Source organism: Phalacrocorax aristotelis, chromosome 23, assembly GCF_949628215.1.
Source record: "Phalacrocorax aristotelis chromosome 23, bGulAri2.1, whole genome shotgun sequence".
Taxonomy (NCBI): domain Eukaryota; kingdom Metazoa; phylum Chordata; class Aves; order Suliformes; family Phalacrocoracidae; genus Phalacrocorax; species Phalacrocorax aristotelis.
The window spans coordinates 6,143,725-6,169,830 of NC_134298.1; the positions used below are offsets into that span (position 1 = coordinate 6,143,725).

The window sequence follows — 26,106 nt, forward strand, 5'->3', positions numbered from 1 at the left end:
TGTACACAAAGTTTTAATTTTATTTTTCTCTGGTTGGAGACTCATCTTGTAACATGCATGCATTTCAAAACAGTAACAGTGTCTCAAACTGCTCCTAGCAAACAGACAAGCACAGAGGACTTAAATTCCTATTTAAAAAACAGCAGTGAAAAAAACCTAGAATGCTTTTTTTTTTTTTTAAAAGTTTTAGATTAAACTTAATTTATTCACATTTTTTTCAGTTGCACTGATTAGCCCTGCCCACCCTTGTGACCTGTGCGTAACACGCTCACCGGACACAACTCGATCCAGCTGCTTCTCGCGTTGTGCAGCTGAACAAAGACCAGCACAACTTCTGAGTGGCAAAAACTGAAACCACTAAAAATGGGTGTCCAGCAGTTGGTTCCCCGAGCTTTGCCATCGCTATCACACAAGAATTCATTTCAAAGAGCAAGGAAAATCAGCGGTGGCTAATACGGATACTGGAGAATGGCTCTGCAGAAGTAGGGGAAGTTGACAGGTGAACCTGAAATGGGGCACCAAGACACAGCCGGGGAGAGAACGGCTGTTTAGTTTTTGGGGCTGTTCTAAGGACGATCCGTCTCAGATCGGTTACGCACTGTTGCAAACCAAGTTTAGGACACAGACACTGACTTCTGAAAGGTTTGTACCACTTCGAGGTTAAACACTTTGACCTCTGTGCAGCTCGAAGGGAGGCATCTACGCAGACCGCATAGTAGCCACAGGCCTGGGAAGCAGCCGTCCGCGGAGGCTAAGACAACCCCTACCAAACGCCGCCCGTAACTACGACACAACCTTGCCCTGCGCCCTTCGTGGGCTAAGGGGCAAGACGTCCCCACGGAAGGTAGCCGTGGCGGTGCTCTGGAGGGGAAAGCAGGAGTCTCTTCCCAGAAAAGGAACGAAGACTCAAGTGTTTTAGTGTTCTTGCTGCTGATAATCCAGTTCAAAACTAGGATTCCTGGATGTGGGAGTACAGCCTCATTTACGCAGGAAATCTGGAGTCACCTACTACCCCAGAAGTTCTCCCTGTGACACATTTCACGATCGTTGCTTTTATAATTAAAACCAGGTCAATCAGAGGCGTGTATGAGACCGGGGGGAAGGATCCCACCGCTCCCTGCTGTGAGAAGTGAACTCCTGCTGACATTCTTACATATAGCAAATACCAGCCCCTCTTCCTCGCGCTGACACCAAAGGTGACACCACGGGTGGGTGCTGCCCGGTACCTCCAGAACACGTGGGTCCTATTAAAGGGTGACCCAACATGTTCTTGAGTGGTTTTTATTGCACTATTGGGGCAGAACAGCACCCACACTGTGACTCCGCGCTCTGCCTTCCCTCTCCCGCTCTCATTTACGCTGTAGGAGCTATTTCAATGGGGAAGAGGTAAGTTCTAGCTTCAAAGCAGTTTTTAGTTCTTAAAGTTTGACAGATTAGGCCCGTGTTCAGAAAGAGAGACACCCTTGGTACCGGCAGCACGATGGATCCTGCAGCTCGCTTCTCACACAAACTCACCCTGCCTTCGGGCACTGGAGACAATGCACACTATTTTTTTTTTCCTTTTTCTTTTTGAAACTCCAGTTGACCAAAGAATTGCACTGCAATTTCTTGAAAAACCCTGCACTCTGACCCAGATCTGAGTGATCCGTCTGTCTACTGCAACTCTTTTGGCCGAGGGTGGTTTTCAGTCAAATGCACTTCAGTGTAAAGTGTTCCGCAGGGTACATGCTACAGACAGAAATATCTACATTCAGCAAACTAGAACTAAATTCACACCAGAAACAGACAACAAACTAGCACAAGCAGTTGTAAAAGCAGAATTGAAAGGGCTGGGTTTTCCTTTTAAATACTTGAGTTAAAAAAAGTGACCTAAAACAAGATTTAAAAAACAAAACAAAACCAACAAAAACAAAAGAAAAAAGTCCCTTTTAAAAACAAATCAAATATTTGCAGCTTCACTTCTTATTCTGGTAATAAAAATACTGTCTAGAAACAAAAATTAGCATTTTTAACGTAATGCTACCTCTCAAAATGTAAACAATATACAAAATGCTTATGTTAAAGTTACATACCTGGGTAATACATCATTAAGAGGGAAAACCGCATTTAGTTACTTTAATACACACAGTATGGCAACTTGACAGAAGTGGCAGAACTGGGGAAGTGCTGAAGTGAACAGAGTTTATGGGGCTTCTCAAACCGCTTGAGCCAGAGACAGCCAATTTAATTCTAGCAGGAGTTTCTTCGGAGTGGAATAAGAAAATACAGTTAACTGCTCTTAAGCCCTTCGTCTCCCGACTTCTGTGAAGATTGCTGCAGGAACTAACTGCATATGAATTTCATTCCTGTTCATGAAATTCAGTGAATGAGACCATTGCTCCTAGTTATGCACGTTTCGTTCTTCTACCTTCTTTGGGTTGTTTGTTTTCTAGTGTCTCACTGCAGGATGCCTGCAGTTCACTAATTTCCTCCTCTCCTCCTCCCCCCTTTTTCTCTTTTCTAAATACACTATTTAAAGAGAAACACTTTAAAAGGTACAAGCTCATTTCCCAAAAGGAGAATGGCAAACTTACCAGGCCAAAGTTGCGATTCAATGCAGATTTTTAAAACTGTCAGGAATAAAAAGCAATTGGTATTTAATTTCTAATCGATAGTAAACTTAAGTGCTTATTGTTTAAGAGAAAAGCAACCAATATAATGCCCACAAAACTAAGCTGATGATACCCTCTAAGTCCTCCCTTTTGAAAAGTATTCTCATAGCTGCATTTCTTTTGTGGCTTTTCCAGCTACACACCTTAAGACACGAGACTCTTCAGCCTCCCAGACAACGGTGTGTTAGCCCCCACATCACGCAGAACAGGGACTGGACTACAGTGGCAGAAGAAATTTGTCCCATGACAAAGGGAATGACCCATGAATGAATAAAAAGATTAATATCCCATTATGACCCCTAATATTCATTTTTGATTTCTTAAAGACTCTATTTACAGTGCACTCTTATGGGCTGAAAGTTTAGCCCCTTTTTGTCCCCTTCAAAGTTGAGACCTGTGGGATTCACATCACGAATGTGGGTATGAACATAAAAAAAAACCCCAAGCCCACATTCAGAATCCAGACCAGAGCTAGCGTTAGTCTAGGGAAATTACCAGGATGTGATGAGCACCAGTTATCTCTCAAAAGGACCGAATTCCACACAGCAAACTGTAGCACGCGTTACAGCACAGGACAGACATTCGAAACAGCTTATTCCCGAAACAAAGGCATATGTGAAAACAGTTTCAAGGCAGATAAGCAACATGTTTCAACCGCAAGAGGTTTGTTCGAAACGCTAAATTCTGCTTAGAAAGGAAAATAAAATAATAAAAAAAAAAGAACCAAAAGATCTGTAACTGTTGTGCAGCAGAGCTAACGAAAGCCAAAGCAAGTCTGACAAGCTTGGCTGTGAAAAATATTACAAGCATTCTGGAGACAAAACAGGACGTTATTCAGTCACGCAAATCAGTTCCAATTCCTTAGGGGGGGAAAATAATCTGGCGCAAGTGTTCAAATATTTCCACTCCTCGACTGTCGCTCTAGAGAGGGGTATGGAGCAGAGAAGAGTAAAAACAACCACAGCTCAAGTCCCGAGTCCTCTTGAGCAGTGGAACTTGCTCCACAGTCACAGCTCCCAGCACTCCCCACTGGTTGCGAGTCCAACTCCTTCGTGTGCAAGTCACATTGCCATTTGCAAAATAAACCAACTATCCAAAGAACCTCTGCCAGGAAACAAATTCAAGTACCTGTTGCAGATCGGGCAAGTAAGGAAGACTGAACGTTAGCTAGATTAACACTGGCAGAACCGCGATGTGAAGCTGTAATCTAAGAGACACGGCAATTCCTGACTGAGGTGCGACAGGGAAACGTTCCAGATAGTCAAATGCTATCCCATATCTACAGGTACAAAACGCCTTTTTTGTTTTTCTCTTTTATGAAATCTTCAGAGCTGGCCAATTTAAAGCACAATGGGTCTGAGCACGTTATTATCTGAGGTTGTTCAATGCCTCTACTACTTCTCACGCTGTCTTTTTTTTAGGTTCTAGGAGTTACACCTTTTTAAGCGATCATCTTTGGTAGATGTTCATTTCCCTCGTCTTTCTTGTAAATCAAGTGCAGTTACAAAAAAAGTTTTTGTTACTTAAATTAACCAAAAAATATAAAGTGTCCCAGTCTGAATTTACCTAAAGTTCAGCGAACTCCTCCTTATCAGAGTAATATTTTCCGTTCTTGAAATGGCGAGCTATTTTCCTTCCAATTCCTACCAGGAGGGAAATAAAAGGGCTTGAATGTCTTTCTGGTAAAGACAGTCCAATAAAAAAAAAAAAGTAGTAGTTTGTGGAATCAGGCACTGCTTCACTCCCACTGAACGTGATTTAGAGCGACCCCTTTTATACAGTGCCACGTATCATATCCCTATGGGATTCTCTTGATCAGAGAGGAGAAAATGTCATTAGAAAGAGCAGTGCTGAAACAATGCACTTTTGTTGTTTTAAAAAGCCCTCAAATCTATGTCTGGGCACTTCTGTAACATAAAAACCCACTTTTCCACCTGGGTCAAGTGGACTGTTGGAGGGTGCACCTAGAATTAGTTTTCTCTTAAGTCACACAGTGCCACACACTCACCCTTGCACACACACACACTCACACACACATGCACACCCCACATGCTGCTACAGTGTCTGTTTTAGTGTCACAGGCTGCATTCTCTGTTTGGAAGTAGCCCCTCTTCTCTTCATTTCTCGCTGAAGGCTGACGATGACTATGTCAGGATATTGGAGATAAATTCATTGAAGCGTTTAGAGTACTGCTCTGGATTCACGGTGGAGATCTCTGCCCCAGCCTGCAAGGCAGAGAGGAGAGAGAAGTCACAACACCCTCCTCGAAGGGCAGACCCTGCGGCACTGCAAAGGGGAGGAGGGAGGGCAGCAGGGAGCTGTCAGCACAGCCTGTCTCTGCCGGGAAAGAGCCGTAACAGCTTGCAAGTTCTAGGAAAAAACAACATCCAGAGAGGTCTAGAGAGATCCCCAAGGAAACTGATTTTAGGCTCCAGCTGGATTTTCTGCAGACCACTGAGTCAAAGCGCTGGATTTGTTCCCTCATGGTTTGGAGGAGATTTGAAAGGAGCATGAAAAACTCTATGTCCCACTAACCTGGGCTGTTTTTCAAGCTCTTTTAGGAAGTTCAGGACTGCTGCCAGGGAACAGGACTGGCCCCAGGAAGGGGGCAGGGTACTACGTCCCCCTGCAGCCAGTCCATTCCTGCTCTGTGAGGCTGTTGGTGCCACACCAGGGAAACCAGGCACCTCCCAAACTGGGATGTAAATGCAACTCATCTCCAACCAACCAGAGGGAAAGTCTTTCCAAGACAGTCTGAGGAGACAGTAAGTGAGGGAAGACCTGCTCTTAGGCACGGGATCACTGGAGAATTTCCATACTGGCAGAAAAATCAGTGTCAGGAGACATCACACATACACACGCAGGCATGCAGGCAAAGCAGAAGCCCCAGAGCCCATCCTCCCTGCGGGTGGCAGGCTGCTTACCCCATGTTTCACTGTTTTGGCAGCATGTGCAGCTTTCTTCTTTGCATCGTATGGCGTAAGAATGTCTATAATGGCCATGAAGTACACTTCCTTCTTGGGGGCACCTAGCAAGGCAAGAAAGTCGCTAGCACACCCTGAGCTGTGAGCAAAGCCCAGCTGCACGCCCCTCCTTAAGAAACACATGGCAGATCTGCTTTGATGCAACTAGCAGAGAAAGCAAGGCAGCTGGAGGCTGCAGAAGGGCAGGGAAGAATGACTGGGAACAGCACACCGGAAGCCCACGCGCTCTCTGAACACACCACTGCTCTCCAAGCATCACTTCTACCCATTCCAACTCGCACCATCCACAACAAGGGGCTGCACAGCCACGGTGAGACACTTGGCAGGGTCTCTCTCTCCCTGTGGACACTCCTCCCACTCCATCTAGCCCAGCCAGACCACGGGACACCTCTGCCCTCCAGCCCTTCTTCAGGGCAACATTCCATGATACTCACTTTCGTGGCTTTTCATGGCGTAGACATCAACGGAAGGATCAAACTCTCCGGGCCCAAAGAAGCGAGGGTAGTTGAGGAGATTGCCAGGGCTGTCAGGGGGTGTGCCATAGGAGGAAATGGGGTTGCCTCCGAGGCCATCGTTCTCACATTCCTCATCCTCTGCCCGATCCTCCACTTCCATCTCTTCCTGCTCCGCTCGGTCAACATCGTGGATCCCAACCAGCAAGCTGTAGTCCATAATCTTCAGCTGGGCTAAAAACTGGGAGAAAGAGATGAGTGAGAACAACAGCAACCACGTGGGATCCGAAATCCTCAGTCCTACGCTGCCAGTAGCTCCCTGAATAGAAAGGGTGTAGTGAGAGCTAAACCCTTATTAGACTCCAGAGAATCTACACGAGCTCATATGCCCACCGCTATCAGCATAACCCTGGCTGTAATTGCTTGGCTGATCCAGGAATGACTTGCTTTCCAATCACTGCTGCACCCCTTGAGCCAGAGACCACAGCGAGGATCCAGTTATGGGAGACAGAGTAAAAGCTGTCCCCCAGGAAACCCTACCTCCACGTCCCGCTTCAGCTTTTCAAGGAAGTTCTTTTTACTCTCTTCTCCAACATGCAGCTTTTGACCCTCATTCAAGAAGTCATTGTCCTTGAATGTCGGTAGATCCTTGGCCTGCAACAAAAAGCCTGTGTCAAATTCTCCAAAGCCCTGCTTCCTGGCGGAGGGCTGGTCCCCTGACCCATTAGCAACATGTTGATTGCACAGAGGCTCTGCTGGAGAGTGGGGTTACACCAGCATCTTCTGCCTGTTTGTAAGGCGAAGTGGCTCATCCTGTCCACTAAGTATGGAAATGGCATCAGGCAGAGCACAGCATTTGTCCATGAATCCATGTACTGAGCAGTACCTAGGGGGAAACTGAAGGGAGACGCAGAGAAAACTCAACTTTAAAGACCGCAGGGAAGGCGTGCTGCAGGCTGAAAGCTTGACAGCTGGGCTCCAGCCAGCAATGGTCCAACCAGCTCCCAGAATAGAAAAAAGAAACGCATTTTGTTGACTTCAGACTGGGGGAAGGGGTGAGGGCTTGAAAAAGACAATATTTCTCTCCCTGAAGACTTGAGGAAAAAATTAAAACCACTGCTTTTTGAGGAATCTGCTTTCAGCAGGCCCTGAGGATTTGTCAGGGATATGGAAGAACACACAACCCCTTTGAGCAACTGGGAATTATATTATTTTGTTCTTAGAAAGACATACGAGCGTGTGGTGGCTTTATATAGATCTACTATGAACGGTCTGAGACAAACTGCATAAGCAGAAAAACTAGAGAGTAAACAGCCCGCAAGCCGGAGACACTTGGGCACGATGAAGCTGCGCCTTGACACCAGAGTGTTTGGTGTGAACGGGAGTTCCTTGGCTCATGCCAGAGATCTATTTTTAGGGCAGGCAGGACTAAACTTACTCTGCGGCCCCAAACCTGAAAATCCCACGTGCACAACATGCAGTACCATGAGTGACTGAGTGACTGCTGTGATGTTAACAGGACCTTTCATGCAGCATCACAGCCGAAGTTTTGCAGAGGCAGGATTCTTAGTCGTAAGTTCCCCTAATGGCACCAGAAACTAATCTTACAAACATGCTGAGATACGCCAAGAATCTGAGAGGAGCTGCTCTGGTTTATAAAAGCACCTGTTGCAAAAGCTAACTGCTGACCTGACGCGGTTTGGAAGACAGGGAGCGCTACAAAGAAATCCTTCCATAAAGACCCCATTGCACTAACGTGGATTTTGGTACTTGTGGGATTGTCCCCCGAGAAGTTCCCCCCACTCCTGGTAGTGTCAACATAAGAGAGCAGGGTAGGACAGCACCAGATCTGCACCATCTCTTCCTGAGCAGTTACTGGGCACAGCCTGGAAGGTGGGATACAAACAGGTTATCACCCAGGGCCCCTTTAATATCCCCTGCTCAATACCCCTTTGGAAAGGGAAATCAGTTGAATCCCATCCGCCTCCAACCACGAGGAGGAAGGAAAGGCTGGCCAGGAACAGTCCATACCTTCTCTTTATCGCTTGCTTCCCTGGATACTGTTGAGCCCTGATAAAAGAAAAAAAGAAAAGAGGGTTGCTGCACTGTGTGTCATATTCCCGAAGAATTCATTGACACCACTTAATTCCTCCATGCAGAAAAGTAACGAAAGTAGTTTTAAAATCAGTGCTCAACCCCTTTCTCATGCCTGAGATAGACTTGCAGATCTCCCTGGTGTAGGTAGACCCCACTCGGGATGGGGGAATGGAACAACATTTGAGCCTCAAGTGAAGCCCCATCCAGAGCCCCCAAAACCTAATCCCCTGAACAAATAGCAAAGCCCAGGACCTTGTCAAGCACGTGTTACAATGACCAACTCTCACCCTCCTGGAAAAGGAGCTCTCAGCTCCACAACTGCCCTCCAAACGCTCACCTTCAGGTCATATTTCCGGTGCACCGTCAGCCTGTGACTAAATACGTTTCTGGTAACCACCATGTAGGTTTCCACTCCGTCCACGGTGAGCCGGTACATGCCAAGGAACTGGGGCAGGAGGGTGTTCCCATGACACTCCACTATGAACTGGAGGAGAGCGGGGAAGGGAAGGGCAGAGAAAGACAGTACGGTCACACAAAACCAATTTCCAACAGAACACAAGCTCAGCGAGAAGCTGATAGCGAAGCCTCCAGTTCCAGCCATCTGACACTGATGTGAAAGGAAAGGAGGCTTGCAAACGGCTCCTAGGGTCTCAAGAAAAGCAAGTCAGGGCTTGTAAGTAAGTAAGAATCTTCCGGCCCTGAGCTGAGACAGAGCATCCATTGTGTGCACAACCAGCCTGCGCTAACAGGCTAGGTGTGCGTGTCCATCGCTCAGTCTCAGCAGGGCAAGTCTGCTGTTGGCACAGGCTAACTTCATGTCTTGTGGTTAGGTGAACGTATCTGAAAACGAAGAGCTGAGGGACTGGCAGATAATATGGACCAGGCTAGAACATTTCCAGCTGTCCCACTTTGCCCTGCCCTTCCCTGCTGCACGTAACTGTCTCCCCCCCGTCCCTCTGAAAAGTCTGATTCAAAGGACTGAATTAGGAGCGTGTTTACAGATCTTAGGTACCAGCAACCCATAATTCACGGATGTAAGGAACAGGGTGAGCTGTGAAGGGGCTCAGCGCTGTGAAGGAGGAGGCAGCTGTGCCATAGCTGGCTCTCAGATGCTACGGAACACAGTTTTCTTTTGCAAAAGCTATTTGCAAGCTCTGCAGGTTGCACACTGAACCCAAGCTCCAGTTGCCCAGCAAATCACAAGATGCTCCCCAAAGTGTTTGCCACCCCCTCCCAGGGTTCCAGACTCACCGTACCTGATGGTACTTCTTTAAGATGTTGTGCATCTCTGCTACGTCCTCGCTCGACACTGCCTTAATGACAAACCTCCTGTCGTAGGTGGTGAGGAACCGGGCCCCACATCGGCCCTGGCTGTCACTGTTCACTGGGGCGCTTCGTGTCACCGAGTTCTGAGGGAACCAGAACAAAAAAGTGGGGAGGAGAGGCAGGAGCTGCCACCTCCCTGGAGGAGAAAGAAGAGCTGTCTTGGAAGGCAGATGAGACATGGGTGACCAAGCTCTGGAACAAAAGACATCCCAGAGACTTTGTGCTCCACCTTCATAACCATGACAGTGTCCTGGCCGAGCTTCGGAGCACACTTGCAAACGGACTCCAGTCGTGACCGTTAATAAGCAAGCATCCTTGAGCGTTCAGCACTACTGAGGTTAACCCAGTCGTTTAGAAGGCAGGACGTGGAGTTTAGAGCTTTCATCTGGGCCTTCTATTTGTTTATCTGTTTTACTCCAACACTTGGCATGCGTTTTTGAAAATGGTTTTTACTAATGGGTTATTAAGGAGGTAGAATACACAGACTGAGATTTCTTAGCATTTCCTCCTGGAAATTTAAGAACTGTCAGGATGTTTCCAACATTTAAGGAAAACCAGAACTAAATGGATGAAACGGCCTGCCTTCTTTTCTACCAGCAGGCAGTCTAAACTGGCAAAAGTCTCATTGTTTGGGAATTCTTTACAGGTCACCCTGAAACCAAAAGCCACCCTCAGCCTCTGCTGTTCTTACAATTGGACGAAAAAGATTGAGTATAAATAGCTTGGTTGTTCTTCCGACAACCAGCAGCATCAGTCTTTATATCCTTGTCTCCACCCTTAGCAACGAAACATTGCAGCTTCTTTTCATACTTGCAGCATGATTGGAAAACCCCATGCAAACTGCAGAGCAAGTATCTACCACGTTCCCTGAGCCACAACGTGAGCTCTTTGTTCTGATCCTTCTCCCCAGGTAGGGGCCTGCTGGGAGCCTCATCCCACTGTTACAGCCACTGCTCTTCACACCTTCCAGACTAACCCAGTCAGGTCACCAGTCCCCTGCTTGTCTCCTCCAGGGTTTCTCAGCAACTGCCTTCCAGTTCCACCACTCCAGTCACCAGGGTCTGTTCAGAAGCCATTTTGTCAACCAACAGTATAGGCTCTCACTAGTATTTCCTTGCCACTGGTGCAAGCACATGGGGAGAGTTGTGCTCTGAAACACAGGGGTACCGACACCTGGATAGTGGTCTTTAGCTCAAGGTAGATGTGGCTTTTAGGATCTCAGGGCTGGACAATGTGTTCATTGATGTGTTTTTTTAGCTGCCAGCTACACTGTTCTCTCCTTCCCTCAGCTCTCTGAAAGCAGACAGCAGAGGGAGCCTGCTCTTCTGCAGATGCAGACACGCAGGCAAGCAGAGCCTGCTGCGAAAGAGGGATTTACCCTGTCACACTGCAAGTGAGCCGAGAGGTTTCCTTTCAGAATGAAGCATTTAAAGCTTTTAAAACTTTAATGAAGCAGGGGAAAAACTCTACTCCTGCCAATGGCTTTAGAAACTGTCAGGAAAATACAGGCATACAAAAAAAAGACCCTCTCGCTTCTTGCTGACATTTGCAAATGAGTCTGTGCTACACAGTTTAATCACCCCTCACCTCAAAACCACAGAGCTTTTCTTCTAGAGGAGATGGGAAGCAGAAATCATGACCACATATGGACATTACCAAATTCATAGCCCTTAGGTTTACTTCATTCCCTTCCTGTCACTCCCACCTCTTCCACAGTTCGGGTGTTATATTTAGCATCCTGGCTCGATTCCCACTCAAGCCATCACACTTTATCCACCTGAATTTAGCTCAATAAATGTTTTTTGCTTTCTGTTCTAGCTGGACACTTTTAAAGAGCCAAACTGCTCTACCCCAGAGATGGCAGAAGTAATCCTTCAGAGCAACAGGTAAAGCAAAAATGATAAACAAGGTATTGAGAATGAACAAGGTTGTGGGTGCTTCTGTGAAAGTTACTTCACATGGTTCTCATCATTTCTTAAAAGAAACTGAGAAAATTTTTTCTGAAATATACCATAGCGGATGGACCAGGAGAAAAAAATTAGGACTTCACTGCATGCAAGCACTGCATGCAAGGTATGAAGGAAAGCAGCACACAAAGTAATTCCCTGGTACAGCCAGCCCCAGGGGCAGGGTGCTGCTGGCCACACAGCCTCCTCGAGAGCCAGACACAGCCTGGCATGAACTACTGTCAACAGACCAGGAGGTAATGGTACTGCTTCTCCTGGCAAAACGCCATCGCTGCCTAGAGAACAGGCCTGACAGTGAGAGGGGAAAAAATAAAATTAATAACCTATCAGGCATGTGCTCAAAAAAAGCATGGACTGAGCAGCCATGTCCTGAAAATAGAAGAGATCTTCCATCACAAGCAGAAGAGGCCCGTGCGCGCAACCTACGAGGCGCTGAGCACACACAGGCACAAAGAACAGCACCTGCCTCCTAACGCTGGGCTCGGCTCTATCTCCCTCAGCAGATGGGCAGCCACCCAGACCAGAGCCACGACAGGCAGCCACAAGGCAGCAGCCAGCATTCACCATTCCTCCTGGGGATGGCCGGCCTCTTGCAGAAGAAAAGCGAAGACGACTGTCAGTTCTGTTCGAAAAACGTGTCTCACTTTGAGCAAACACCCTCAGAGTGCCCAGAATGCCTGAGAACAGGCGGCAGAGTAGGATGGGCCCTGGCAGCCAGGAGAGAGGCAACTGAGACACAGTTACAAGGAGAAGCAGAAAGCCTCAAACACAGATCCTGGTATCCTCAGAGGTCACCCTGTCTCACAGAGGGAGCAGCGTGCTCCCCGCTTGGTCTGGGAACAAGGGGCAGAGGATGGGACACAGGTGCTACACATCTGCTCCTGGCCCCTTACCATATGAGACCAGCAACCGGATCAGGCAGATCCAGTGTCTCACCAGTGCCATGAGCCATGCAGCTGGAGTAAGAAAACAGATCACTTAATTATATTAACCTTGAAACGGGGGAGATCAGGCGGTAATCTAGATATAACCACACAGAATTTTGACACGCTTGGGGCAGGTACATACACAGATGTGTGTGTGGGCACACACACACGCTACCAGAAGGAAGCAGTTTGGTGGGATTAGCAACAGCTCTGCTCCCATCTCCTCTCCCCACAACACAGGCAGAAAGGAGCATGGCTGGGATTGTATGTGAAGCAAAGAAAGGAGAGAGCAAGAAGCTTGCACCACTCACCCACCGCTCCAGCGCTAACGTGCCACTCTGGGCTGGCAGATTCCAGTGAGTATTTTAGTTGAAGCCCTCGACCAGTCAGTGCTGGCACACTGCCAGCCTTTATCAAGTGCAGCGGCGTGCCAAAGATACCGGGTTTAATTACCTAACACTTGGCCTGCTAAAAGCCACCCAGTTATCAAAGCCACCCTCTTTTTCTGCACTGGCTTTTCCCTCATTTAAGAGGTCTCTAAGCAGCCTGCTCCTACACACCTCCTGCGTGCGTAAGACTAAAAGCTGTGTGTGGAAGAGTGGCCCTGCTGTAGCAGTAAGAGTTGCGACATCTTTCACTGGATTGAAGCCCAGTGGTATTAACACAAGAAAATGTCTCTTCCCTCCCAGGCAAGTCTGAGCCTCTGGCCTTAGGAAACACGTCCCAGAGCAGCAGCCACCTTGATAAACCCAATTCAACAGCACCGATGCTTGGCACATGCACTTGGTTAAAGCAGCGCCCAAATCTGTAAAAACACGACAGACTCATTTTCCCTGCAGATGTTCTGCACTAGATCATTGTTATCCTCAGGCTCCCGCCTGTCTGCAACCATCTGCCGCCTCTTATTTTATGCCTAGACTGTGAGCGCTCTGGAGCAGGGACCATCTTTTCATTCTGCAATTGCCCAGTGCCTGGCACAGCAACATCTACTCCATTGCTGGGCGCCCTTAGGGTTATGGTTAAACCATCCAAACCAGGATTATAAGCCCATAAAAACTGACCACACAGGAAGGTTTCTCTGCCAGCTTGGTTACTCTGTCCTAGAGAAAGGTGTTAGGAGGGCAGGGAGAGAAGAGACGGTACCTGGTAGTCTTGATCGTCAATCCCAAATCTTTCTCGGAGGTTTCGGAACACCAGTGGACAATACTCCTTAAATTTAAAGCGACTTGGCAAGTTCTCCCTAGGGCAAAGCAGAAAAGATATTCTTGTGCAATGATCAGCTTATGAAATCAAACTCAGCTCTTCTCCCACTTCACTGCTAACCCCCCAGGATATCCAAGCCCCCTCTGACCTACGAGGGCTCTATTCTGCAAGTATTTACCCTCATCAGGGCAGCTTGTTTCTCTGGATGCCTACAAAAGTCAGCTGTTCATAGAAATGTTTGCAGGATCCAGCTTTTGACTAACAGGCCCTTTGGATGAGGATGTCTGTCTTACAGAACAATCTCCCCTGTCACAAGCACAGATTTGACAGAATAATTTCTTGCTTTCCTCCTCCTTTGTTGCTTTGTTCCGTTCAGTAACACAGCTGCCCCCTGCAACACACTGTTACTGTTTAAGATGAAAAGCTGGAGGAAAGGGGGGGGCCCTCTGATTTCAGATCAGATCAGATCACTCGTGCGTCAAAAGAAAGGTCAACACAAGACAAACCATCTCACCCAGAACACAAAGGAGAGGGGGTGAATCAGCTCCAGTCTGGCATGTTCCAGACCAGTCCCAACCATTACAGAGCAAGCTTGGCTGCCAGGCCTCACCAGCCAGGAACGGGGCCACCCCAGACCACAATACAGTGGACATCAGACAATGTTCCCCATCGCTGAGGGATGCTGCATCTACTCCCTACCACAGCTCTTATTCTGCCCAGTGGGAAGAAGCAGAGAGGATGCTCCTGCTTGGACACAGTGGGAGATTTTGTCAGCTCATTCTCAATGAGAATCCTTTGCACCGATACGTGGGAAACTAAAATCTATGTAGGAGAAGAGGGAAGAGCAGATACTGCAAATTGTAGGTGCCAGAGAAGACAAACTTTTGAATCACACTCCCACTCTCAAAAGCTGATCCCTGTGAAACTTAGTGAAAATGAAGCATTAAGCAGGGAGCACTGCAGCCCTGCACACATAGCACCGGGGGGGAGAACGCAGCTCTGAGCACCAGTCACAACCACGGCTTTAAAAGGGCTTCCAAAAATTGATCTTTTGGGAAAAAGAGAAGGGGGTAACTCCATACAAACCCCATGGGCCAGGGAACAGTCTCAAAGAGGCAGGGAACCTAACAGGTCACAGAGAGCAAACTCCTGCCCTCTCCTCCATGGTCTTGGGATTTGGGTTCTGCTGGTCAGGACAGGACACCCAGACAGGGCACAGCAGGAGTCAAGAGACAATCCTGCATCAGTTTTATGCATAACTGTTGTGGTTTAACCCAGCAGGCAGCTAAACACCACACAGCCGTGCGCTCACTTCTCCCCCTCAGTGGGATGGGGGAGACAATTGCAGGGGGGAAGTAAAATATGTGGGCTGAGATAAAGACAGTTTAATAGGACAGAAAAGGAAGGGAAAATAATAACAAAGATAAAAGAATACACAAAATAAGTGATGCACAATGCAATTGCTCCCAACCCACTGACGAATGCCCAGCCAGTTCCCAGGCAGCAGTCGCCACCCCCCAGCCAACTCCCCCATTCATATACTGGGCATGATGTCGTACGGTATGGAATATCCCTTTGCAGCTGCCCTGGCTGTGCCCCCTCTCAGCTGCTCGCTGGCAGGGCATGAGAAGCTGAAAAGTCCTTGACTAGGGTAAGCACTACTTAGCAACAACTAAAACATCAGTGCGTTACCAACATTATTCTCATACTAAATCCAAAACACAGCCCCACATCGGCTACTAGGAAGAAAATTAACTCTATCCCAGCCAAAACCAGGACAATAACTGAGATGTGCAGCAAACTCCAGCCCCAGGACTTTGGACAAGTTACACTCTATGAACTCTAAAATATGAATTGTCCTCCACCCAGTCCAGTGAATATCTACGTGTAACTAGCTTTGGTTTTAAGTAGTGCCACTCCTGAGCCTGGCCTTACCAGACTTCTCGTCACTCAAAGGATACAAACCAAACCACAAGACAGCCTCTCAGTGACAGACTGACCCCCCGCCATGTCCTGCTGAGTGGTCTGGGCAGGGCACAGACTCGGACACACGTCCAGCCCAGCCAGATCCTCTTGGCACGACAACAGGAAACAAACCAAAAGGCCTTTGCCTCGCCATTTGCCCCCACAGCAAAGAGCTCTAATTATAGAGACAAACAATTTGGGAAGCACCTACTTACTTGTTGAATAGATGATTGTCCACCTTAATCTTACTGTAGGCTTTAAAGTCATCGGGCATTAACATAACAGGGACAGGAACATTGCTGAGTTCGTTGATCTAAAAGAGAAAGGAAACGGAGACTCAAACCCCAAGTTCCACTGCCCGCAGTTACCGTCAATGGACTTAGGGGGATGCCAAACACCCCAGAAGCTGCTTTTGAAGCAATAAAACCCAATAAACTTCCAGAGCGCCTTGCTGTGCTGAAGCAACCTGGAGAACACCAAGGTTACAAGCCACAGAAACATCTCATTCAATGATGCAGCGAATACTCCTGAGCCAGCCTCGGCTCTTTCATCTGTTCACCTTCCACTGATCACCCAAGATACAGCTCAGAATTGAGACCAGCCTACAGACCAAGAAATAGCAGATTTTATGTTTTAAATAAATCACCTTTGCCTTTGTTTAGGAAATGTTGGATCAGCCAGTTTCTTAGCTAGTTCTCACTGTTACAAATCACAGATGACCAAAGTCTTCAACGTGGCCAGGCAGAACAGTCTCTGGGAAGCTTTGGTGCAGCACACCACAGCTCCCCTATGGATGCTGTTTCTATGCTTGCTGTCTCTTGTTGCTCTTATCCCTCCTTCTCTAAAGGGATGAGTCACTCCACTAGATTGTTTTTGCTCCTCAGTCATGTGTGGCAGCCACAGGGATACAGGGAAGCAGAAGAATGAACGTTCAGCTACTATTGTACAGACAGGCTCATGCTACAGCCCCCAGCAGCGAAAGCATCAATAGTAAAAAACAAAAAATCCACTTCTGGACTATATCTGGCTGCCCTGCTCCAGACAAGCCCGTGCGCTGACAAGGATGTGCCAGCGTTCAAGAGCAGGTCAAGAGGCAGCACGTTTCTGAGCTGCCTCTTCTGAGGACGGCCCCAGTGACATTCATTCACAGGAATCACGTAAGGCCCATCTAGTTGAGCTACTCTTAACATGCTGGATTTAGGAAGCAGTTTCATTACAACTCCATTCCCATAATTACTGTGCCAAGCAGGTAATGCTGGAGAGAAGCAGACAACACTGGCAACAGCAGGGTTTGGCTAGGAGTCAGGCCTGGGGTCTGTTCCCAGCACCAAAACCTTATGCAGGCCAAGCGACTTCCAGCACGCTTGGAAAGCACACAGCACTTCCCGGCTGACTGGGAACAGGGTCCAAGCCATCAGCCTAAGGAAATGGACTCCAGTTCTGGGATTCCCCACTCCTTGAGTGCAAGAGGACACACAATACCGTCCAAATAGCTGCTGCCACATCTCCGAGGAGGAGGCGGAGATGAAAGGAGGCATACGGGAGCCATTCTGCAGCAGGATCTGAGGCACAGTTCAACTCTGCACGGACCAAGGCAGTCCCAGTTCCGGAGATGTGCCGTAAGCTGTCTAATTATATGAGCAAGCCTTTGATGAGGTACGTATTTTTCACATCCTTTCTCCATCATTACCAATGAAAAAACAGACCAGATTTAACGAACGTCAGACTGGAAAGAAAGACACATACACACTGCAAAGAGAAAAGATGACTATTTTCAGAGACAGTCATCCCACACAACAGATAAGCGGAAAGTAAACCGGCCGCCGCTCCGTTAAGAGTGGAGATGGTGCTCTTCAAAGCCCTCCCCTGTATTTACTTTACAGCAGCACCAAGGAGCATTAAGCACTCCCATGAAGTGCTTTGGGATGTATGAGAATGCTGCACAGATGAACGAGTAAATAATGTCATACGCCTCCCATCACTTGTAATCACAACGGAGCAGGGAGGCCAATACCCCCCGGCTTAAGCTAAAGGCTCAATCCTGCACTGAGCCGCTCCTCCAGCTGCAGCTAGAACAGAGGAAAGGCAAGAGGAGCGCAGGTGAGGAAGGGATCTCCCAGATCCTGGTGTCCAGCCTCCAGCTACTGCAGGGAGCTGGATCAGACAGCCCCGTGCAGTGATTTCCCCTCAGGGTGAAGAAGGGGAAGAGAAAACACCTAATTCTGTATCAAGAAAGAGGCGCTGCCGCCAGCCACTAATTATTGCTGTCTAACAGGAGGGGAAACCCGACAGCTCAGCTCCTTAGACATGCCTGTTCTCAGCCCTCTTCTCGGCGGAGGGTAAGGCACAAACAAGCTATTATCAGCTTGTTCCAGAGAAGAGGAAGGGTGCTGATGGCTGAGAGGGAACAGCGATTTGGAGATTGTCTCCTCCCCGCCAGAAATTCAGACACAAATGCTAGCAAAGTGAGATGTCAAGACGTCTCTGCATGTCCTCATTTCTGCCAAAGCAGAAACCTCAAAGCAAATGTTGTACCTGTTGCAAGTCTCCTGACTGGCAGAAATGGTGCGCCAGGATACCTCATCTCATTTAAAAGATTCCCCCACTCTTCCCAAGATACAACAGCCTGACAACAGCCAAAAAAATCCCCCCTGCAGAAGCCATTCCCCTCCTTCCAGCTGCGTACAGCAGAGCTTTCTGGATGCTTCAGGATTCCAGCTCTGGAGGAGATGGGAAGAAGGAAGGGATTTGGGCTGGGGACTGGAATTGCTGCCAAAGAGCTGAACTGGCCATTTCTAGTCCCAGCACTGACAGCCTGCCCTCCACCACACAAGGCAGCTCATGGTCAGATGGCTACTGGGCCTTTGCTCCTGACACCAGTCTGAAAGCAAACATGGGTTTGGTTAGTTTTTTTTTTTTATTTGGTTGGTTTTTGTGTTGTTTTGTTTGTTTTTTAAGCAAGAGGGATGTGTACTGGCTGCTCCCACCGTAACTCCCATGCTTGATACCTTCCTCAGGATCCTAAAGGGAAAGGAATGAGAAGTCCCCACACTGTGCTGGAAAAGGGATACCCCAAACTCTCCCCTCCCATAGTACAATCCTCAGCATCCAGTATCCCTTCCTAAGGGTTATCAGGCCAGGTCCTGCAGCATGGTGCCAAGTGAAACCCTAGAAGACCTTGACCAAACGAAAGCAGCGGACAGCACCACTCTACGGGGATCCTCTCCTGTGCTTATCATGGTGGAATCTGAGCAGCCTCCGAGAGCAACGTGACTAACGCTTGGCACATGTTTGCTCTCTCGCCTTCTCCCCAGGGAGAGGCGTGTAGCAGGAGATTATATATAGCAGAGTGTGCGTCTCTGTGTATTTATGCTACAGAAGGCAAGGTCACAGCAAGGTGCATAGCAATGAGGTGCCCAGCAACCAAAGGCTCCCGGGGAGCCCGTTCCCACGGGTCTGAGCCGCCTGTCTCCCACAGAGATGTCACCCAGCTGTAGGAAGTTTGCCTGTACCTGGAGCTTTGGAGATCTCTGGGGCTGGTGCTGGCCACGAGGTGGGCAGCGAGATCCTGGGCTTGGTTCTTTGTCCTGGAAGAGGCAGCTGCAGAGAGCAGAGGTACAGGCAGCGCCGCAGTCACACACCTCGGTCCCTCACCGCAGGGGTCATGGGCTATTTTGAGAAGCACGGCAACTGCAAAGAGCAGGTCCGTGCTGTACAGCAGCCTGCACCTGGGGTATTTCCACATCTCCACTACGAAGGCTTTAGAGGTCCCCAAAGTGGAAAAAGTTAAGAACAGCTACTTCAGAATACAAGCTCTTCAAGCCAGGGATCTGCCTCCAGACCCAGCATGATGCTCGTTTTCTGTAAGTCATCCAGCTTTTTAGACCTAATCTGCCTTTGAATCCCCTTGAAAATAAGCCCAAGTTTTTGCACAGTCCTCTTATGCCAAGAGTTTTCTATTCCCCCACTGGGTAGAAAATAGACAACCTGACAGGGACCAGTCCAGGCTGAAAGCACCATTAAGAAGTGCATTTTACCACTGCCACCTGCATTTTGCAGAAAGACACAGGACACTGGTCCTGCCCCTCCGCAGGCCCCAGACAACGTGAATGGCACATGCCCATCAGCCTCACAAAAGACTCAGACACGCACCAGGCTCAGAGAATCTCAGTGGAGCTCAGAGGATTTAAAAAACAAGACAGATTTTAGACAAACTAATTGACATTTTCACTAGGCAACAGCAGGGGCACTAAGAAAGAGATGCTTCACATTTCTCTGCTGGTTTCACCATATTCTGAGAACAAAGGAGCAATTTCCCGAGCAAGGCAAGCAGCCCGGTGTGTCCGGAGGTCACCCCAGCAAGGAGAGAGGTAGGGCAGCAGGCTGCCCAGTGTGTCAGAACAGCCATGATCCTAGCCAGAGCCCTGGAGGGAAAGGAAGGCTGGTGCCACTGGAGGAGGGACCAGGGCTTGGGGCAACAGCAGCAGGGGACGGAGAGAAGACCCTCATCTCTCCAAAGCTGCAACTGCTGCCCTCCTCCTCTATTTGCCCGGCAGCCGGAGGAACAGCAAGCTCAGCCCCGCTGTTTCTCCAGCTTCCCAGCCAGCAGCTTCCCCCTTCCCCCCGCAGGAGTGGCCAGGCCCTTCATCCTCAGTCAGCAGAATTCAGTTTTGCCTATGCCGCTCAGAAGTCTACAGCCACCCCTGGCCTTAAAGTGCTAGAAAAATACCAACTCCCCTCTGTCCGTTCAGCTTGTATTTCCTGGTCACTTGAATTCTTGAGCAACCAGTCAGCACGATTCTGGGTTTATCTGTAGTTGATAATTTGCCTTCCCCACCAAAGCCAATTCCCTTTTCAATAAAAGACACATCAATATTCTGTGTCATTCAGGGACAGCTGTTAGAACGAATGGGCCAGGCATAAATTTGTTTCAAAACCTGACTGTAGCCTCAAAGTGGTAATTATCATTAGTAAATTGATGGGAAAATGCAATTTGTTTACTAACAAGATCCAGATGATGGAGTGTGTGAGTCTACTCTCTAGGATTCTTTACAACAGGAATTTGCTCAGGAAAATAAAAATACTTTGTTCCTCTCAAACCCTTTCAATCAGGCATCTCAAAGTACTTTGTAAGCGTTAGTTAAACTTTATAATACTCCAGGGAAGCAGGTAAAAGACACATACCAAAATTGCTTTAACTAGCATGGAGACAAACCCACATCTGCAGCAAAACTTTGCTACAGCTTAACACAGCAACCGGGTAACGGTTTTAGGAAAAAAATACTGTTTTCCATGAATTAGAGCATGATTAATCAGTATCCAAGCTCACAAAACCCCCATGCAATGCTATGGAAGCATGAATCTTGGAGTCAATAATTTCTGTCGGTGCTCTAGGGACACCAGCATGCCATAAGAGGAAAAAAAAGCATTCCCTAGTGACAGCGAACCCACCTCTTCCTGAACAAAAGTACTCTGGAGCCTGCTGGAAAGCACTCCCATGTCCTGCCAGAGCTGCAGCGCAACGCTGCGCCACAGGCAGAGGAATCAGTCAGTGCTACCCTGCTGCCCCGCCAACGCAGGGCAGCCTGTCACCCATCGCGTCACCCTCAGGACCACTGGAAAGCATCCATCCTCCCAGTGCACTTGCAGGTAGGCAGAGCTATTGCCTCCCTTGGTTCAGACAAGAGCTGAGGAATGGAAAGGTTAAACGACCTACCCACGGCCACACGAGTCGGTGGCAGAGCAAGCAACTAAGCCCCACCTTCTTCACTGAACTGACCAGGAAAATCTTTTCTCTCCGTACCCTGGGAAGGAAACGGGCTCCTGGAATCTATTTTAACAGGAGGACCCAGGATAAGAAAGTTCGGAGCCACCGGCCTCAATGGTTGACACGGGCTATCACGGCCATTGCCATATGCTGCGCTCTCCAGAGGTCAATTAGAGCCACAGCAGACAGCGAGTGCTGGAAAGCACAAGTACACGCTCTTTACCCTGTGCCAGTACCAATTTATAGGACTTCAACATTTGATATGTGGCAGATGCTGCTCTGGCTAGAATTAACATGGTAACACCAAAAACAACACTGCAGAGAAGGCAGAAGCGTGCTGCACATCCCAATTTCACTATTTCACTTGAATACTAAATAGCTGTGTTTTGTACTGGCTGGCACCACTCCTAAAGGTCCTTGGAGATCGGCTGGTGCTCCAGCCAGTATCAGAGCCTCTGGAGCGCAGGAGGCTGCCTCAGGCAAGATCCACACAGCCAACAGAAGAGATCTACCTATTTCAACAAAAATGAGGTTTGTTTATGGCTACCCCTTACCCCTGCCAACATCCACAGAACTCCAGGGATCGTTCTCCAGTTGATGAACTGCCACCATGAGAAGCATCATCACGGCCTGTATGAACTCGACCCTTCATTTAACGAACAGAAACAAGAGTCACCTCTCCAACAACCCCCAAACTCACCAGGATCCCAGTGCCTTGTATACTCAGGACCTTACAACCGTTTCTATGGTTTCCAGAGCATCACACAACACTGCTGTGTTCATCTTGCTGTTCGGTGCAAGATGGCTTCTCCCTTCCAGAACCATCACAGCTTTTCCTCTGCCGCTGGCAAGCTCCCATGTACGGCGAACTCCAGCCAGGGCACGGAGAACGTGCGTGGAGCAACATGCACATAACCAACACTGAGGAGCTGCATCTCCTCTTCCAATGCCATGACAACAGCAGTCGCAAGCAAAGCTTCCCCAGGAACCATCTCCACGTTTGCCAAGTTTTACATCACCTTACAGAAAACTCAAAAATCAAGGGTGAGCCTCTGTGACTCCACCTTCCCCTCTTATCTGCACGAGTCCTCCCCTCCCCTCCATGGTTTTCTAGTTCAAAATTTAGCTGTCGGACTAATACCGCCCACGTTTGGCCCTGCTTACACCAGCCACAGCCCCACCCCGATCCCGATTCACTCGGTTTAAACGCTCGCTGGGACCACTAGGACAGCCAAGACCCAGCTCACTATTTAAACAGAAATGCTTAGGACTGGTGTTCCAGAAACCAGTTCCTGTTCTTGGTGTGCTAACATCATTGCTCCTGATCCTCTCCAGACCCATCGCTGCCTGTATTCACACCAGCTGCTAACAAGCTTGTTTAAACACAAGGCAGGGCCGAACTGTTGCCAGACTCAGTTAATGGACCTAAGGGAATTTCTTCAGTCAACAGAAATGGTGGATTGCATAAAATGGTGGTTTGTTTGATTTGTCCATGAAAAAGTTCATCTCTAAGGCAAGCATTTTTGACACAATCTTCCAGGCACAGCCTCGTGGTTTGTGCTGATAGCAGTTTTCTCCCCCTCCTACTGCAGGGATGTCAGGACAGGGCTCCACAGACATGGGATTCATCCCTTGTGGCAAAACTGTGGTTCAGAAACCAAATATTGAACAACGCCCCAAAAGATTTGTATCAAAGACTGAAGATACTCCTGAAAATATTCCTAAACTGTCCAGACCCATCTGCTGGAAGCACATAAGCAATTCCACTTCCTATACAACCAGGGCACCAACATCATCGCCCAAACACAGACCGGGAGAAGCAGCTGCTCATGTGTTGAGTAACCAAAGCCACCTGAGCTCGCAGCCTGCTCTGCAGCCTGGCTGCACCAGCCACCAGCCCTCCGAGGCACTCACAAGGCTCACCCAAATGCAGACAGAGATCGGTGGCAGGGAGGTGGAGGAAAATGAACTAGCAAGAATTTGTTGGGAAATCCTGGATGCCTGTCCAAGGGTGAGGAGGTCGCAGCTGAGGTTTTCTAATCCCCTTCCCAGCCCCTCAGGATACCATCTTCCCTTCTGGCGGCATTTTCTTCATAATTTGCATCCAATATAGTCTCATGACCAGCTTAGCGTTCACACAGAACTGTCGGCTCGCCTTCCTCCCTTTGACTAAATATTTCATAGCCAAGTGCTCCAAAAGTTATATTGTCCTGATCCAGTGGCTAAAAAAGCTGCCGGATTCCTACAACCCAGACAACTACAAAAGAAAAAGACTAATTGCCACCAAGTAACAACTGTCCCCAAGAGGCCACAAATGAAACTCAGAAGAATCCCACCAATTTCCATTTCTTCAGGCCTCCTAATAGCACCGCTGATCAAAGCCTGATTAAATTCATTATCCTGCTTCCTGGGCAAGGCTCTGGGCAGCAAGGCTGGGAACATCCTTTGCCTCAGAAATACAGCACTGTGTTGAACTACATTTGGAAGCTTTCACTCTATCACCAGGCAAGCTAGAAATACAATTCTAATTTTGAGTGTGTGTTATTTGTTCCTACAAAAGTTAAACCTAAATCCCTTTCACTCTCTAGGAAACATCCATTAATCCACTGCAGAAATAGGTGCCTGAGCCCTGAAAGCATGTTAATTTAGGGAGGGATGAGGTTTCTGAATTCTTTGACCACCTGAATATTCTCCCAGAACAGCAGCCAGAGAGCAGAGGCAAATCTATTCCAGTACGAGATTCGTGCCTGCCATCACAGACGAGGGAGAAGTTTCAAGAGAAAAATACAAAGATGGTCTTAGGAACCTCCAAAGGAGGTGGATCAAAGAGCTAAGCCTTCAGTGATGTTTCCGAGGGACCTTCTCCCAGCTCCCTCCTAAGACTCGTGCCAACCCAGGGAAACCAAGGCTGAGAGTCTGGAGGATGTACGTGGCCTGAGTTCTGGTAGCTGAACCCTGAAGTCAGAGGGAGAGAAGGCGGGACAGATGGGGCCAAAAAGACCCTTTTGTATTTCAGGATGGAGGAGACACACATATAGTTCTCCTCACACAGCCAACTGAGGAACGGGATTGTCACGGTGCGTGTGGGTCGTGACACATGGGCGTCCCCTCACCATTACTGGGGTGCATATAGGGACTGCCCTGAGCGAGGAAGGCTGGGGTTGTGACAGGGGACAGCGCTGTGGGTGTCAAATGAGTGTCCTCAGGGCCTCCGGTGCCAGAGAGGGGGTGTGCCAGGGCTACACGAAGGGACGCAAACCAAAATGGCATCACCCACCCCCTGCCCAGTCTGGGGAAAGAGAAGGGAGGGTGCTGGGGAAGGGGACGCAGGCAGATGGCGGGTGCGAGGGGGCAGGCACGCTCCGGCAAAGAGAAGCTGGAAAGGCTGAAGCCACCCGGGCTTGAGGAAGATGATGTCTGGGAGGGACCCCCGCAATGGCGGGAGATGGGGATGCTCTGGGGAAGGAGCCCCGACCCCAGGGGAAAGGCACCGCCAGGGACAGGGACACCGGCGGGCAGGAGCAGACCCCACGGAGACCCTCCTGCCAGGGCGGGCAGCCCCCGGGCCGGGAGCGGGCCCGACACCGGGGCGCCCTGGGAGCGGGAGTCCAGGGACGGCCCCGGATTAGGGAAGGGGTGCCAGAGGGAGGGAGGGCTGCGATTTAGGGGGACCGAGCATGATCCGGGGAGCGACGACCTTGGTCGGGGGGGGGGGGGGGGGGGGCGGGAAAAGGCCCTGTCTGAGGGAGAGGGGAAGGGCCCGATCCAGGGGGGTAGGGGCTCGCTGAGGGGAAGAGCCCGATCCAGGGGGGTAGGGGCTCGCTGAGGGGAAGAGCCCGATCCTAGGGGGGGGTGGGCGCTCGCTGAGGGAAAGGGCCCGATCCTGGGGGGGGTAGGGGCTCGCTGAGGAGAAGGGCCCGATTCGGGGGGCGGGGGGCGCTCTCTGAGAGGATAGGCCCGCTACCGGGGGGGGGGGGGGGGGGGGTGGAGTATGAGTGCCCCGACCCAGGGGGAGGAGGGCCGCGGCTGAGGGGGCGGGAGGGCCCGCGGGGGGCCGCGCTCACCGTGTGGTTGGCGCCCCACATGAGGACGCTGAGCAGCGGCTCCGAGGCCCGGAAAAGCTTCACCTTCTGGCACACGAAGTGTTTCTTCTTAGTCTTGGTTTTGCTGGCGCTGAGGGCCGAGCCCAGCGCCGCCCCGACGCCCCCCGTCGACGAGCCCCCCGCGCAGTTCGAGGCCATGGCGGACCCGGACCGGCACCGGGAGCCGGACCGAACCCCCTCCCGCGGGCTCCCCCCTACCAGCGCCTCCGCATGGTTCCGCCCGGTCCGGCACACGCCCCCCCCGTCCCCCGGTGGTACCACCCGCTCCTGTCAGCCCCCGCCCGTTGGTCCGGCCCGGCCCGTTAGCTTCCCCCTCGCCGTCCCCCCTCCGTCGCTGCCGCAGTGGTTCCGTCCCCGCCTCCCCCCACCCCGCCCCCGCGGTGGTTCGCTCCGCCGCGGCCGGCCGAGCCCGCTCCGGCCCCGCTGCGAGGAGGCGCCAAGATGGCGGAGGGCTGAGGGGGCGGGGAGCGGGCGGTACCATGGCCTCGCCGAGGAGGAGGAGCCTCGGACGCTCGGGAGCGCGGCCCTGGCCGTTGCCCCTCCCCGGCTCAACCCGCGGCGGGAACGAGAGGAAGCGCCGGGCGGCTCGGGGTGAGAGAGGGAACCACGAAAAGGGTTGGACAGAAGGAGAGGGGAGAGGGGAAAAAAGCGTCCTTCCCTCCTCC

The 26,106-nt window shown here is 49.9% G+C and overlaps 1 protein-coding gene across 3 annotated transcripts; it reads right to left on the reverse strand.

Annotated features, from left to right (window-relative positions):
• On the reverse strand, positions 1 to 25,676 carry PIP4K2B (phosphatidylinositol-5-phosphate 4-kinase type 2 beta). 3 transcript variants are annotated; one of them, XR_012664167.1, is made up of 11 exons: positions 25,403 to 25,651; positions 15,787 to 15,884; positions 13,547 to 13,643; positions 9,441 to 9,593; positions 8,522 to 8,668; positions 8,119 to 8,157; positions 6,628 to 6,741; positions 6,070 to 6,328; positions 5,576 to 5,679; positions 4,218 to 4,876; positions 1 to 2,609 (listed from the first exon to the last, which is right to left on the reverse strand). XR_012664167.1 is itself a non-coding variant. In XM_075116906.1 (10 exons), exons 1-10 carry the CDS (start codon positions 25,577 to 25,579, stop codon positions 4,796 to 4,798), a joined length of 1,269 nt encoding a protein of 422 aa, XP_074973007.1. In that variant the 5' UTR covers positions 25,580 to 25,676; the 3' UTR covers positions 1 to 4,795. The 3 variants fall into 3 exon arrangements, 1 of the variants encoding a protein (XP_074973007.1); XR_012664166.1 differs by lacking the exon at positions 1 to 2,609 and adding an exon at positions 5,187 to 5,405 and having other exon boundaries at positions 4,787 to 4,876; positions 25,403 to 25,656; XM_075116906.1 differs by having other exon boundaries at positions 1 to 4,876; positions 25,403 to 25,676.
• Between the last annotated feature and the right edge of the window lie 430 nt (positions 25,677 to 26,106).

What these genes read in the sequence shown, in the direction of transcription:
- PIP4K2B (XM_075116906.1), bottom strand. Translation starts at nt 25,579, where the DNA reads ATGGCCTCGAACTGCGCGGGGGGCTCGTCGACGGGGGGCGTCGGGGCG. An exon ending in GACAATCATCTATTCAACAA is followed by an intron (nt 13,644 to 15,786) that starts GTAAGTAGGTGC and finishes GCTTTGCCCTAG; the next exon opens with GGAGAACTTGCCAAGTCGCT. An exon ending in AGCTGAAGCGGGACGTGGAG is followed by an intron (nt 6,329 to 6,627) that starts GTAGGGTTTCCT and finishes TCTTTCTCCCAG; the next exon opens with TTTTTAGCCCAGCTGAAGAT.